The 13,202-nt window shown below is 43.4% G+C and overlaps 1 protein-coding gene across 4 annotated transcripts in view; it reads right to left on the bottom strand.

Moving 5' to 3' along the window:
* Window positions 1–2,101: 2,101 nt before the first annotated feature.
* The window catches only part of LOC124005559 (Golgi SNAP receptor complex member 1-like), a 48,641-nt gene continuing 37,540 nt past the window's right edge, over window positions 2,102–13,202 (bottom strand). For 3 of the 4 annotated variants that reach the window (XR_006833649.1, XR_006833650.1, XR_006833651.1), the window contains 3 exons: window positions 7,371–7,453; window positions 2,469–2,880; window positions 2,102–2,349 (listed from right to left, as the gene is read on the bottom strand). Coding sequence is in view for 1 of the 4 variants with exons in the window: in XM_046314940.1 (XP_046170896.1) it covers window positions 2,756–2,880; window positions 7,371–7,453 (208 nt within the window). In the remaining 3 variants the exon portion in view is untranslated. Of the gene's footprint in view, window positions 2,881–7,370; window positions 7,454–13,202 lie in introns of all 4 variants that reach the window. The other variant, XM_046314940.1, reaches the window with a different exon arrangement.

Raw genomic sequence — 13,202 nt, 5'->3', positions numbered from 1 at the left:
GAGAGGGGGTGTAAAGGGTAGTGTGAGAGGGGGTGTAAAGGGTAGTGTGAGAGAGGGGGTGTAAAGGGTAGTGTGAGAGAGGGGGTGTAAAGGGTAGTGTGAGAGAGGGGGTGTAAAGGGTCAGACAACCTGCCTTTTAAAGTGGCATCTGGAGTAAAGCAACAGTAGCTTCACTGACAATGATCAAAGCGGATGTTCCCGTCTAGAACACTAGAACAGGGAAAGCTGTGGAGCTAAACCCTCATGTTAGATTGGATCTCTTTAGCTACAGCAGTAGCCCCTTGGTATATCCTGTTGCTCTGAAAAATGGGATGAACCCATCAATAGAACTAGCCTCGCAAGTCGTGTGCTTGAAAGGTCTATGGACCCACAAAAACAAAATGTTTCTTTGATTTCTCAAATAGTCGTGTTTTTTGGTGACGCCACCTTTACTTGTTTGTGGTTCTACACGTCATTAGACACCCTCACGTGAGCTGCATCTGTGAGCTGTGCTAGAATCAGCCTTTTAAACTCACTTTATACTTCTTTGTGGAGGAACTTGAGTCACAGTGAAAGTACACAATACTTAGTTCTGCTCCAGTGATCTTCAAACCAGACAAAAGGATATGAAATATGCAGACTCTATACTGTAGCACCAGAGTAGGCTAGCTGTGTTTACTGTAAGGATGTTTGTTGAACCAGTTATAGACCAATAGCAGTACTGCACTCAGGTGCCAAAATACAGTCCCCATTTACCCTCAGAGAAGAAACCTGAAAATAGAGATAAAGAATGAAAGGAATAAAGGAGTGACATCACATGAGAAAGGAGAAAATTGGTGTACTTCGAATGGTTATCGATAATCCCACTTCATGTAGCTATACAAATATAACAAACTTCAATATTTCACAGTAAACTAAGACTAAAACATCCTTGTCTCGTTACCAGATGATAAATGGTGAGATGTAAAACAGAGACAGAAAGACGAGGTAATTCATTTAAAACTCAGTAATTGACTATGGAGATGACAGGGGAGACATGACAGGTTCCTGTAGAGTCCTGGGGGGGAAGCCGTCACCCCCCACAGACTGCAGTAACATCTCCCCTGCAGTGTGGCTGTCACGACACACACATGCTCACAAGCGGGCAGGTGCACACAGTTTTACAAAACAGAGGTCTGAGGGAGTGTGTGCGGGTGACTCAGACTCTGTCAGAGTGAATTAATGTGAGAGCACCTCATTCCTCCAACAGTAATCTAGCTGCTGCAGCTTTGTTTACTGTAACATCTCCAGCCACTTCCACTAAAACCACTTAAAATGCCACTGACAATTTCAAGCGAAAGAAACTAAACTTCTTAGAACTGTAGCATCTTTCAAATCAACGTTCATATTAGTGATGTTAAATGTTAGTCGAATAAGCAATTATTCAGCCTAGATCTGGGGGAAATTTTCAGTTGACATCAATGTATGACCTAAAGTTTGTTGACTTTTGCCTATCTCAAGGTAGGCCTTATCAGTATACGATCCTAGATCATGAAGAAGGACAGAGGCCTGAATGCTGATCACTCTTCCAGATCTCTGGATTTCAAGTGATCTTGTGTGGCTCAGTTGGTGAAAGCATGGTGCTAGCAACACCAAGGTTGTGGGTTCCATCACCACAGGGGAGCACATACACATGAAAAAAGTATGGATGCACTCACTGTCCTGTAGATAAATGTCTGCTAAGTGGCATATTAAGCTAAATAGATTCATCTTAGAATGTAGCCCAGGGCTGCCCTCTTCCTGGAGATCTGTAAGTTTTCAGTCCAACCCTAATTCAGCATATCAGATTCAGCTAGTTAAGGTCTTGTTGAGCAGCTAATTAGTAGAATCAGGTGTGTTAAATTAGGGTTGGACTAAAACACACAGGACAGTAGATCTCCAGGAAGAGGGTTGGGCAGCCCTGATGTAGAGGTTGTGAGTTGAAGGAAACATGTAATGAAAGAAGTCTGAGAGTTTCAGTTTAACCATACACCTGTATGTGGTCTTTGTTTAAAGAATAACTACTTGCAGCACTGGAGTTCCATCAATGAAAAATACAATTTATCAACACATGTCGAAGTAAAAAAAAAAATAGACAAATAAGTGCCTAGTATCACATACTGTAAATGAATAATTTATTAATAATGCAATGTACAGCCCATGATGAATACGAACCTCCTGAATATCCCATCACGAAAAATAACCATTCAACTAAAAATCCTTCCATCACAGAAATCAACAGACAGATGGTGGAAACGAAAGAGAGGGACTGTCTTCAGAGCATTAAACTCCTTAAAGCAAGTGTTCTTTTTAATTTTCTTTCATATATAATTCTTTCAAATATATTAGTACCTTGCGATAGGCGAAAGTCATATGACTTTCGCCTGTCTCAAGGTACTAATATATTTGAAATAATAAATATATATATATATATATATATATAATTCTTTCAAATCTAGTCATATCAGTACATTTGGTCTCTGTTCCCTTAACCAGCGTTGAACAGCAAACTTTTGATAGAAAAAAAAAAAAAAAAAAAAGTGCTACTCCCATCTCACATATCCTTCTCCTCCTTCCCTCCCACTGCTAAATACAAAATCAGGTAGTCCATGCTGCCTTCGATCAATCTTGTTAAGCGATTGGGCCAAGAGGGTGTCTGTCTGTCCAGTAGCCTCCAATCACTAAAGCCCATTCTCCAGAGTTCTGATTCCGATGTTACAAACGCAGAGTAACGATTGTTCGACCGGTCTGTTCGTCATCAGTGGAAGGCGTAGAGCAACAGGAGGATGGTGCAAACGCCGATGACTCCGCCCAGGATTAGGGAGTCTCGTCTCTTCCGCAGGTTGAGTCGCTGGACGAGGTTGTTGATGGCTGGGAAACGATCTGGAGGAGGAAGTTAAGGCAAACAGAAACAAGTGCCAACCACCTCTTATTACAAGTACTGTTCAAATAATCATTACATTGTAAATATAAACTGGGTGGTTCGAGCCCTGAATGCTGATTGGCTGACAGCCGGGGTATATTCAAGCAATAAGACCCGAGGTGGTATGATATATGGCCAATATACCACGGCTAAGGGCTGTTCTTAGACAACACGTCGCTGAGTGCCTGGATACAGCCCTTAGCAGTGGTATATTGGCCATATATCACAACCCCCTGAGGTGCCTTATTGCTATTATAAACTGGTTATCAGCGTAATTAGAGCAGTCTGAACCCCGTCCTGCGTAACTGGGTCCTGAACTTCCTGACGGGTCACACCTAGCTGGTGAAAGTAGGCTTGATTACCAATGATGAGACGGCCTACAAGGAGGTGTTGAGGGCTCGGAGGGTGGTGCCAGGAAAACAACGTCTCACTCAACATCAACAAAACTAAGGAGATGACCGTGGACTTCAGGAAACAGCAGAGGGAGCACCCCCCCCCCCCTAAACTGTACTCTATACTATTATACTGTATTTTAGTCACTTTAATTGTTTGTAAATATTGCATCACCCATCTCATATGTATATACTGTACTCTATACTATGTGACTGTCTCAGTCCAATGCTGCTCTGACATGTGTATATACACTGCTCAAAAAAATAAAGGGAACACTAAAATAACACATCCTAGATCTGAATGAATGAAATATTCTTAAATACTTTTTTCTTTACATAGTTGAATGTGCTGACAACAAAATCACACAAAAATGATCAAATGGAAATCACATTTATCAACCCATGGAGGTCTGGATTTGGAGTCACACTCAAAATTGAAGTGGAAAACCACACTACAGGCTGATCCAACTTTGATGTAATGTCCTTAAAACAAGTCAAAATGAGGCTCAGTAGTGTGTGTTGCCTCCACGTGCCTGTATGACCTCCCTACAACGCCTGGGCATGCTCCTGATGAGGTGGCGGATGGGCTCCCCTCCCAGACCTGGACTAAAGCATCCGCCAACTCCTGGACAGTCTGTGGTGCAACGTGGCGTTGGTGGATGGAGCGAGACATGATGTCCCAGATGTGCTCAATTGGATTCAGGTCTGGGGAACGGGCGGGCCAGTCCATAGCATCAATGCCTTCCTCTTGCAGGAACTGCTGACACACTCCAGCCACATGAGGTCTAGCATTGACTTGCATTAGGAGGACCCCAGGGCCAACCGCACCAGCATATGGTCTCACAAGGGGTCTGAGGATCTCATCTCGGTACCTAATGGCAGTCAGGCTACCTCTGGCGAGCACATGGAGGGCTGTGCGGCCCCCCAAAGAAATGCCACCCCACACCATGACTGACCCACCGCCAAACCGGTCATGCTGGTGGATGTTGCAGGCAGCAGAACGTTCTCCACGGCGTCTCCAGACTCTGTCACATGTGCTCAGTGTGAACCTGCTTTCATCTGTGAAGAGCACAGGTTGCCAGTGGCGAATTTGCCAATCTCGGTGTTCTCTGGCAAATGCCAAACGTCCTGCACGGTGTTGGGCTGTAAGCACAACCCCCACCTGTGGACGTCGGGCCCTCATGGAGTCGGTTTCTGACCGTTTGAGCAGACACATGCACATTTATGGCCTGCTGGAGGTCATTTTGCAGGGCTCTGGCAGTGCTCCTCCTGCTCCTCCTTGCACAAAGGCGGAGGTAGCGGTCCTGCTTCTGGGTTGTTGCCCTCCTACGGCCTCCACATCTCCTGCTGTACTGGCCTGTCTCCTGGTAGTGCCTCCATGCTCCGGACACTACGCTGACAGACACAGCAAACCTTCTTGCCACAGCTCGCATTGATGTCCCATCCTGGATGAGCTGCACTACCTGAGCCACTTGTGTGGGTTGGAGATTCAGTCTCATGCTACCACTAGTGAAAGCACCGCCAGCATTCAAAAGTGACCAAAACATAAGCCAGGAAGCATAGGAACTGAGAAATGGTCTGTGATACCACATGCAGAACCACTCCTTTATTGGGGGTGTCTTGCTAATTGCCCATAATTTCCACCTGTTGTCTATTCCATTTGCACAACAGCATGTGAAATTTATTGTCAATCAGTGTTGCTTCCTAGGTGGACAGTTTGATTTCACAGAAGTGTGATTGACTTGGAGTTACATTGTGTTGTTTAAGTGTTCCCTTTATTTTTTTGAGCAATGTATATTCTTAATCCATTCCTTACTTAGATTATACTTAGTCTTCTTGGCTATGACGCTACAAGCTTGGCACACCTGTATTTGGGGAGTTTCTCCTCTGTAGAGCCTCTCGAGCTCTGTCAAGTTGGATGGGGAGCATTGCTGCAAGTCTCCCCAGAGATGTTCCATCAGGTTTAAGTCAGGGCTCTGGCTGGGCCACTCAAGGACATTCAGAGACTTGTCCTGAAGCCACTCCTGCATCGCCTTGGCTGTGTTTAGGGTCATTGTCCTGTTGGAAGGTGTACCTTCGCCCCAGTGAGAACCTGCTCCAGAGCGCTCAGGACTTCATCAAGGATCTCTCTATATTTTGCTCCGTTCGTCTTTGCCTCGATCCAGACTCCCCACAGCATGATTCTGCCACCACCATACTTCACCATAGGGATGGTGCCAGGTTTCCTCCAGAAGTGACGCTTGGCATTCAGGCCAAAGAGTTTCATCTTGGTTTCAGCAGACCAGAGAATCTTGTTTCTCATGGTCAGAGTCCTTTAGGTGACTTTTGGCAAACCCCAAGTGGGCTGTCATGTGCCTTTTACTGAGTGGCTTCCGTCTGGCGCCTCTACCATAAAGGCCTGATTGGTGGAGTGCTGCAGAGATGGTTGTCCTTCTGGAAGGTTCTCCCATCTTCACAGAGGAACTCTGGAGCTTTGTCAGTGTGACTACTGTGTTCTCGGTCACCTCCCTGACAAAGGCCCTTCTCCCCGATTGCTCAGTTTGGCCGGACGACCAATTCTAGGAAGAGTCTAGTAGTTTCAAACTTCTTCCATTTAAGAAGGATGCAGGCCAGTGTGTCCTTTGGGACCTTCAATGCTACATAATTTATTTTCTACCCTTCCCCAGATCTGTGCCTCAACACAATCCTGTCTCTAATTACAATTAATTCAACCTCATTGCTTGGTTTTTGCTCTGACATGCACTGTCAGCTGTGGGACCTTATATAGACAGGTGTGTGCTTTTCCAAATCATGTCCAATCAATTGAATTTACCACAGGTGGACTCCAATCAAGTTGTAGAAACATCTCAAGGATGATCAATGTAAACAGAATGCACCTGAGCTCAATTACATGTCTCATAGCAAAGGGTCAGAATACTTACAGAAAAAATGTATATTAAAAAAAAAATCAAAGGCTGTAATGTAACAAAATTTGGAAAAGGTCAAGGGGTCTGAATACTTTCCGAAGGAACGGTGTTGTTCACACCCCACCCCCACAGTTAATATGGACCAGATTGCCCAGATATTTCCTTAGATAAGAGTTTCTCTCTCCAGAGGCTGGTGTCCCATGTGCGGAAACAATGGAATCGCCGGCCAGAAGGCCTGATAACAATGCTCTCTGAGAAAAGACCAGACAGAATCAGGCACCCATTAGTGGTGCTCCAGTCTCCTTTTCACCTCATTTAACACCTGATTTACTTAACAAAAGGCACATCTCAATAGGTGGTCCAGGTATGTCATGACATAGCAAAAGTAGGGGGGTGGACTTTCCTCTTTTTTTCCCTCAATTGTTCCTCAAGCAAGGTGGGAGGCAGATGACATCACAAATTCCCATCAGACCAACTCATTGAATACCATACTCCTTGAAGTTTGCAGTTATGTGTACAAATAACACATTTTGCTCAAAACATTTTTTTTTACCACTTTAGTACATGTACTTTACTGTATTTATACTTGGGATATCACTTTTCAACAGGAAAAGTTTGAAGACCACTGGAGGATGTCTCTGGGGCCTCAGACTGAGATAAAGCATTCTAATTGAAACATGCTCAGTGTGCCTTTCAAACAGTTAGGATGCGTAATGTGAACCGACAGGCACTCTGGCTTTCATTGTTTATGGGACTCTATAGCTGTATTGTGTCTGGTTGCAGCTCACAGGAGGTAATAGTACAGTCAAATAAGAAGCCTAATGAGTAAGAGTGTTGCGCTAACAATGCCAAGGTCGTGGGTTCAGGTCTTGCAGGAATCAGATAACATGCACTCACTTCTGTAAATTGCTTTGGATAAACGTGTCTACTAGGTGGCCTTAAAAGACAACTATGATCTAATAAAAGTTAACCTCCAGAAGTTCTTGTCTGATTAAAAGGAGAAATATGGCATATTTGTGAATTTGTTCTCTCTCACACAGACATGAACATAGGGTTGCCTTCCCAGACAAAGATTAAGCCTAGGACAAAAACGTGATTTTTAATGGAGAATCTCCAATGTTCATAAGGTTTGCTTGGTATTGTAAAGGATACTGGCCAGAGTGTTGACTCTGCTTTGTATGGACTTCAATAGCCCTCTCTGGGATGTCATGTTCTCCTTGGTCGCCATGGCAATACTGCAGGGAGAGAAGAAGACAGTGACATACACTACTGTTCAACTGTTTGGGGTCACTTAGAAATGTCCTTGTTTTTGAAAGAAAAACCATTTTTTTGTCCAGTAAAATATCAAATTAATCAGAAATACAGTGTAGACATTGTTAACGTCTTATGGCTAGGGACAGTATTGAGTAGTTTGGATGAATAAGGTGCCCAGAGTAAACTGCCTGCTACTCAGGCCCAGTTGCTAATATATGTATATTATTAGTAGATTTGGACAAGTTTCTAAAACTGTTTGAATGATGTCTGAGTATAACTGAACTCATAAGGCAGGTAAAAACCTGAGAAATAATCCAACCAGGAAGTGGGAAATCTGAGGTTTGTCATTTTTAACTCATTGCCTATCGAATACAGTGTCTATGGGGTCCAATTGCACTTCCTAAGGCTTCCACTAGAGGTCAACAGTCTTTAGAACCTTGTTTGATGCTTCTACTGTGAAGAAGGGGGGAATGGGAGCTGAATGAGTCAGTGGTCTGCCAGAGTGGCATGAGCTGGTCATGCGCGTTCACGTGGAGTCAACAGAAGTCAGAAATAGCATTATAAGTATTAACTTACCTTTGATCGTCATCAGAATGCACTCCCAGGAATCAGAGTTCCACAATAAATGTTTGTTTTGTTTGATAAAGTCCATAATTTATGTCCAAATACCTTCTTGTTGTTTGTGCATTTAGTTCACATATCTAAATTCATGAGGCGCGATCACTAGGTTCAGACGAAAAGTCAAAAAGTTCAGTTATCAATCTTTAGGATGTTTTTAACATAAATCTTCAATAATATTCCAACTGGAGAATTCCTTTGTCTTTAGAAATGAAAAGGAACGGAGCTACCTCTCACTGGAGTGAGCATTATCAGCTCATGGCAGACACCTGATTGAAAGAGCTCTCATTCCCTCCTCCTTCATAGTAGAAGCCTGAAACAAGGTTCTAAAGACTTGACATCTAGTGGAAGCCTTAGGAAGTGCAATATGACCCCATAGACACTATTCGATAGGCAATGAGTTGAAAAACTACAACCTCAGATTTCCCACTTCCTGGTTGGATTTTTTTCCTCAGGTTTTTGCCTGCCATATGAATTCTGTTATACTCACAAACATCATTCGAACAGTTTTGGAAACTTCAGAGTGTTTTCTATCAAAATCTACTAATAATATACATATATTAGCAACTGGGCCTGAGTAGCAGGCAGTTTACTCTGGGCATCTTATTCATCCAAGCTACTCAATACTGCCCCCCAGCCATAAGAAGTTAAATCAGAAAAAGTTTTCAGCTGTGCTAACATGATGGCAAAGGGTTTTCTAATGATCCATTTAAAATTATGAACTTGGATTAGCTAACACAACGTGCCATTGGAACACAGGAGTGATGGTTGCTGATAATGGGCGTCTGTACGCCTATGTAGATATTCCATTAAAAATCTGCCGTTTCGAGCTACAATGGTCATTTACAATGTCTACACCGTATTTCGAAACAATGTGATGTTATTTTAATGGACAATATTGTTTTGTTGCTTTTCTTTAAAAAACAAAGACATTTCTAAAATGACCCCAAACTTTTGAACGGTAGTTTACATAGGTTAAATAAGAGAGGTGACCCACCCTACAATATCAACCCTGTAAGACTTCTGCTATGTTATAAACAGCTTTTTTCTAGCAGAGTATGAGCCACAATTGTGTGTGTAGGTCCCCCAGGTGCAACTACCTTGACAGACAGGTGTGTGGAGGAGAAATCCATTGGGGGGGGGCTTTCACATTAACTAAAAATGCAGAGAGCATTACAGGGGGAGCTGAGTCACTGAGGACCGGTGGATATTAGCACACAGGAACACTGAGGCATGTACTGCTAGCACACACACACACACACAGTGTTTCCCCTAGGTAATTTTTCAGGAGTGGTGGCAAGGGTAGGTGCACACAACATTGTAGAATAATAGTGAAGACACCAAAACTATGAAATAACACATCTGGAATCATGTAGTAACCAAAAAGTGTTAAGAAAAATGATATGAGAGTCACCCATTGCCTTGACAGCTTTGCACACTCTTGGCATTTTCTCAACCAGCTTCACCTGGAATGAGTTTCCAACAGTCATGAAGAAGTTCCCACATATGCTGAGCACTTGTTGGCTGCTTTTCCTTCACTCATCCCAAACCATCTCAATTGGGTTGAGGTCAGGTGATTGTAGAGGCCATGTCATCTGATGCTTCACTCCATCACTCTCCTTCGTGGTCAAATAACCCTTACACAGCCTGGAGGTTGGTTGGCTCATTGTCCTGTTGAAAAACAAATGACAGTCGCACTAAGCGCAAACCAGATGGGATGGCATATCACTGCAGAATGCTGTGGTAGCCATGCTGGTTAAGTGAGCCTTGAATTCTAAATAAATCAGACTGTCACCAGCAAAGCACCATAACACCACCTCCTCCATGCTTCATGGTGGGGACCACACATGCGGAGATAATCCGTTCACCTACTCTGCATCTCACAAAGACACGGCGGTTGGAACCAAAAACCTCAAATTTGGAATCATCAAACCAAAAAGGACAGAATTCCACCGGTCTAATGTCCATTGCTCGTGTTTCTTGGCCCAAGTAAGTCTCTTCTTATTGGTGTTCTGTAGTAGTGGTTTCCTTGCAGCAATTCAACCATGAAGCCCTGCTTCACACAGTCTCCTCTGAATAGTTGATGTTGAGATGTGTCTTGTCACTTGAACTCTGAAGCATTCATTTGGGCTGCAATTTCTGAGGCTGATAACTCTAAATAACTTGTCCTTTGAAGCAGAGGTAACTCTGGGTCTTCCTTTCCTGTGGCGGTCCTCATGAGAGAGTTTTATCATTGCGCTAGATGGTTTTTGCGACTGCACTTGAAGAAACTATCAAAGTTTTTGAAATCTTCCAGATTGACTGACCTTCATGACGTAAAGTAATGTATTTGCTTATTTGAGCTGTCCTTGCCATAATATGGACTTGGTATTTTACCAAATAGGTCTGTCTTCTGTATACCACCCCTACCTTGTCACAACACAACTGATTGGCTCAAACGCATTGAGGAAAGAAATTACATACAAATTAACTTGCAAAGGCACACCTATTAATTGAAATGCATTCCAGGTGACTACCTTATGAAGCTGGTTGAGAGAATCCAGTTAGTTAAATATATTTTGGCAGTTAACACTCAACTCCTTTTAGCCCCGCAATGGCATATGATGTAGTTAACCCGGCACCTTAATCCACAGCCCAAAACCCCTCTCCCAATGACTTCCCTTATAATGTGCTAAGACCTCAAATAAGACAGTATTTGGCAACATACTGATAGTTGTTTTTAAGTGGAATTCCTGGATTTAAATACAGGTGTATTCAAATGTATTCACTGGCGTTGTGCTCTGGATACAGGCAGACTCTTTTTGGGGGGCAGCGAAAGAGAAAAAAGGTTGGGATCAAACAGATGTAAACTATTTATCTCTGGTTACAAATATGGGAACAAATCTGTTGTCGCTAATTGCCAAGCTGCAGGGACAGGTAGGATTACGCAACAGTCTGCCCTGGCCTCAGAGACTAACAAGGTGACAACAGTAAAACACGAAAGGGTGTCCTGGGGGCCCCCTAGGCCAGGTATGGCCCTTGGTGAGCAGAACCCATGGGGGGGGGGTCAACCAGACTTGTTTACATGGCTGTCAGAACCTAGTATACTGAGCCTGGTTGTCAGATTAGTGACTTGGTCAGGTGAGTGAGCATGTGTGCGTGTTTGGTGTTTTGAGTGAGTTTGACCAAGCAAGGATGTGAGTGCACTGTGTGTTTCAGTGTGTATGCATGGGTGCGAATGTGTTTGATTGAGAAAGTGTGGTTGTTTAAAATTTGTACTCTGTTTTCTTTGTAAGTACAATGTGAGTCTGAGTAAATACAGTAAGCGTGTGCAACACCTCTAGCAGGGTATTGCTGACGGGACAAGCTCTCTCTATGCCAAGGGTCTAGCTCATATATCATGTTCTCCAGAGTCAGAGGGGAAGACTGATCGCCTCTCTTCCCAAAGCCCAACACTGCTGACGGACTGTAACACTGGGCCAGCGTTAGCGCTACGCTAATGTGATACTGGCAATCAGAGCTGCTATCTGATAGGGGCTAGTCTAATGCTAACTCATACACACACCGACTCAACCTGGCTGAACACCAGCTCAATGCTAAACTAGATTAGCTCATCACCGTTCACATCTCAAGGAAAATGACCTGAAGTAAACTCGCTGTGGGGCTTCTAGATATGTTTATTGAGACCAATTCTCACCAGTCTAACTGCAATTTGAAAGACCTAAATATGGAGATGTTAATGTAACTACCACAAACAGCATTTTTGTGCTGTAAGAATCTCACCCTTTCCTTTCTGCTTCGGGGTACTCACTGGAGTACCTGATCAACTGTTACTCTCAAAACATTGCAGGTGCCCTCCTCGTCCCCACAGGACATACAGTGCCTTGCGAAAGTATTCGGCCCCCTTGAACTTTGCGACCTTGCCACATTTCAGGCTTCAAAACATAAAGATATAAAACTGTATTTTTTTGTGAAGAATCAACAACAAGTGGGACACAATCATGAAGTGGAACGACATTTATTGGATATTTCAAACGTTTTTAACAAATCAAAAACTGAAAAATTGGGCGTGCAAAATTATTCAGCCCCCTTAAGTTAATACTTTGTAGCGCCACCTTTTGCTGCGATTACAGCTATAAGTCGCTTGGGGTATGTCTCTATCAGTTTTGCACATAGAGAGACTGACATTTTTTCCCATTCCTCGTTGCAAAACAGCTCGAGCTCAGTGAGGTTGGATGGAGAGCATTTGTGAACAGCAGTTTTCAGTTCTTTCCACAGGTTCTCAATTGGATTCAGGTCTAGACTTGGCCATTCTAACACCTGGATATGTTTATTTTTTAACCATTCCATTGTAGATTTCTTTATATTTTGGATCATTGTCTTGTTGGAAGACACATCTCCGTCCCAGTCTCAGGTCTTTTGCAGACTCCATCAGGTTTTCTTCCAGAATGGTCCTGTATTTGGCTCCATCCATCTTCCCATCAATTTTAACCATCTTCCCTGTCCCTGCTGAAGAAAAGCAGGCCCAAACCATGATGCTGCCACCACCATGTTTGACAGTGGGGATGGTGTGTTCAGGGTGATGAGCTGTGTTGCTTTTACGCAAAACATAACGTTTTGCATTGTTGCCAAAAAGTTCCATTTTGGTTTCATCTGACCAGAGCACCTTCTTCCACATGTTTGGTGTGTCTCCCAGGTGGCTTGTGGCAAACTTTAAACGACACCTTTTATGGATATCTTTAAGAAATGACTTTCTTCTTGCCACTCTTCCATAAAGGCCAGATTTGTGCAATATACGACTGATTGTTGTCCTATGGACAGAGTCTCCCACCTCAGCTGTAGATCTCTGCAGTTCATCCAGAGTGATCATGGGCCTCTTGGCTGCATCTCTGATCAGTCTTCTTGTATGAGCTGAAAGTTTAGAGGGACGGCCAGGTCTTGGTAGATTTGCAGTGGTCTGATACTCCTTCCTTCCATTTCAATATTATCGCTTGCACAGTGCTCCTTGGGATGTTTACAGCTTGGGAAATCTTTTTGTATCCAAATCCGGCTTTAAACTTCTTCACAACAGTATCTCGGACCTGCCTGGTGTGTTCCTTGTTCTTCATGATGCTCTCTGCGCTTTTAACGGAC

This window comes from Oncorhynchus gorbuscha, linkage group LG19, assembly GCF_021184085.1.
Source record: "Oncorhynchus gorbuscha isolate QuinsamMale2020 ecotype Even-year linkage group LG19, OgorEven_v1.0, whole genome shotgun sequence".
NCBI classification, from domain to species: domain Eukaryota; kingdom Metazoa; phylum Chordata; class Actinopteri; order Salmoniformes; family Salmonidae; genus Oncorhynchus; species Oncorhynchus gorbuscha.
Note: the sequence above shows the minus strand (reverse complement) of the source record. Positions and strands in the feature narration are given on the sequence as shown.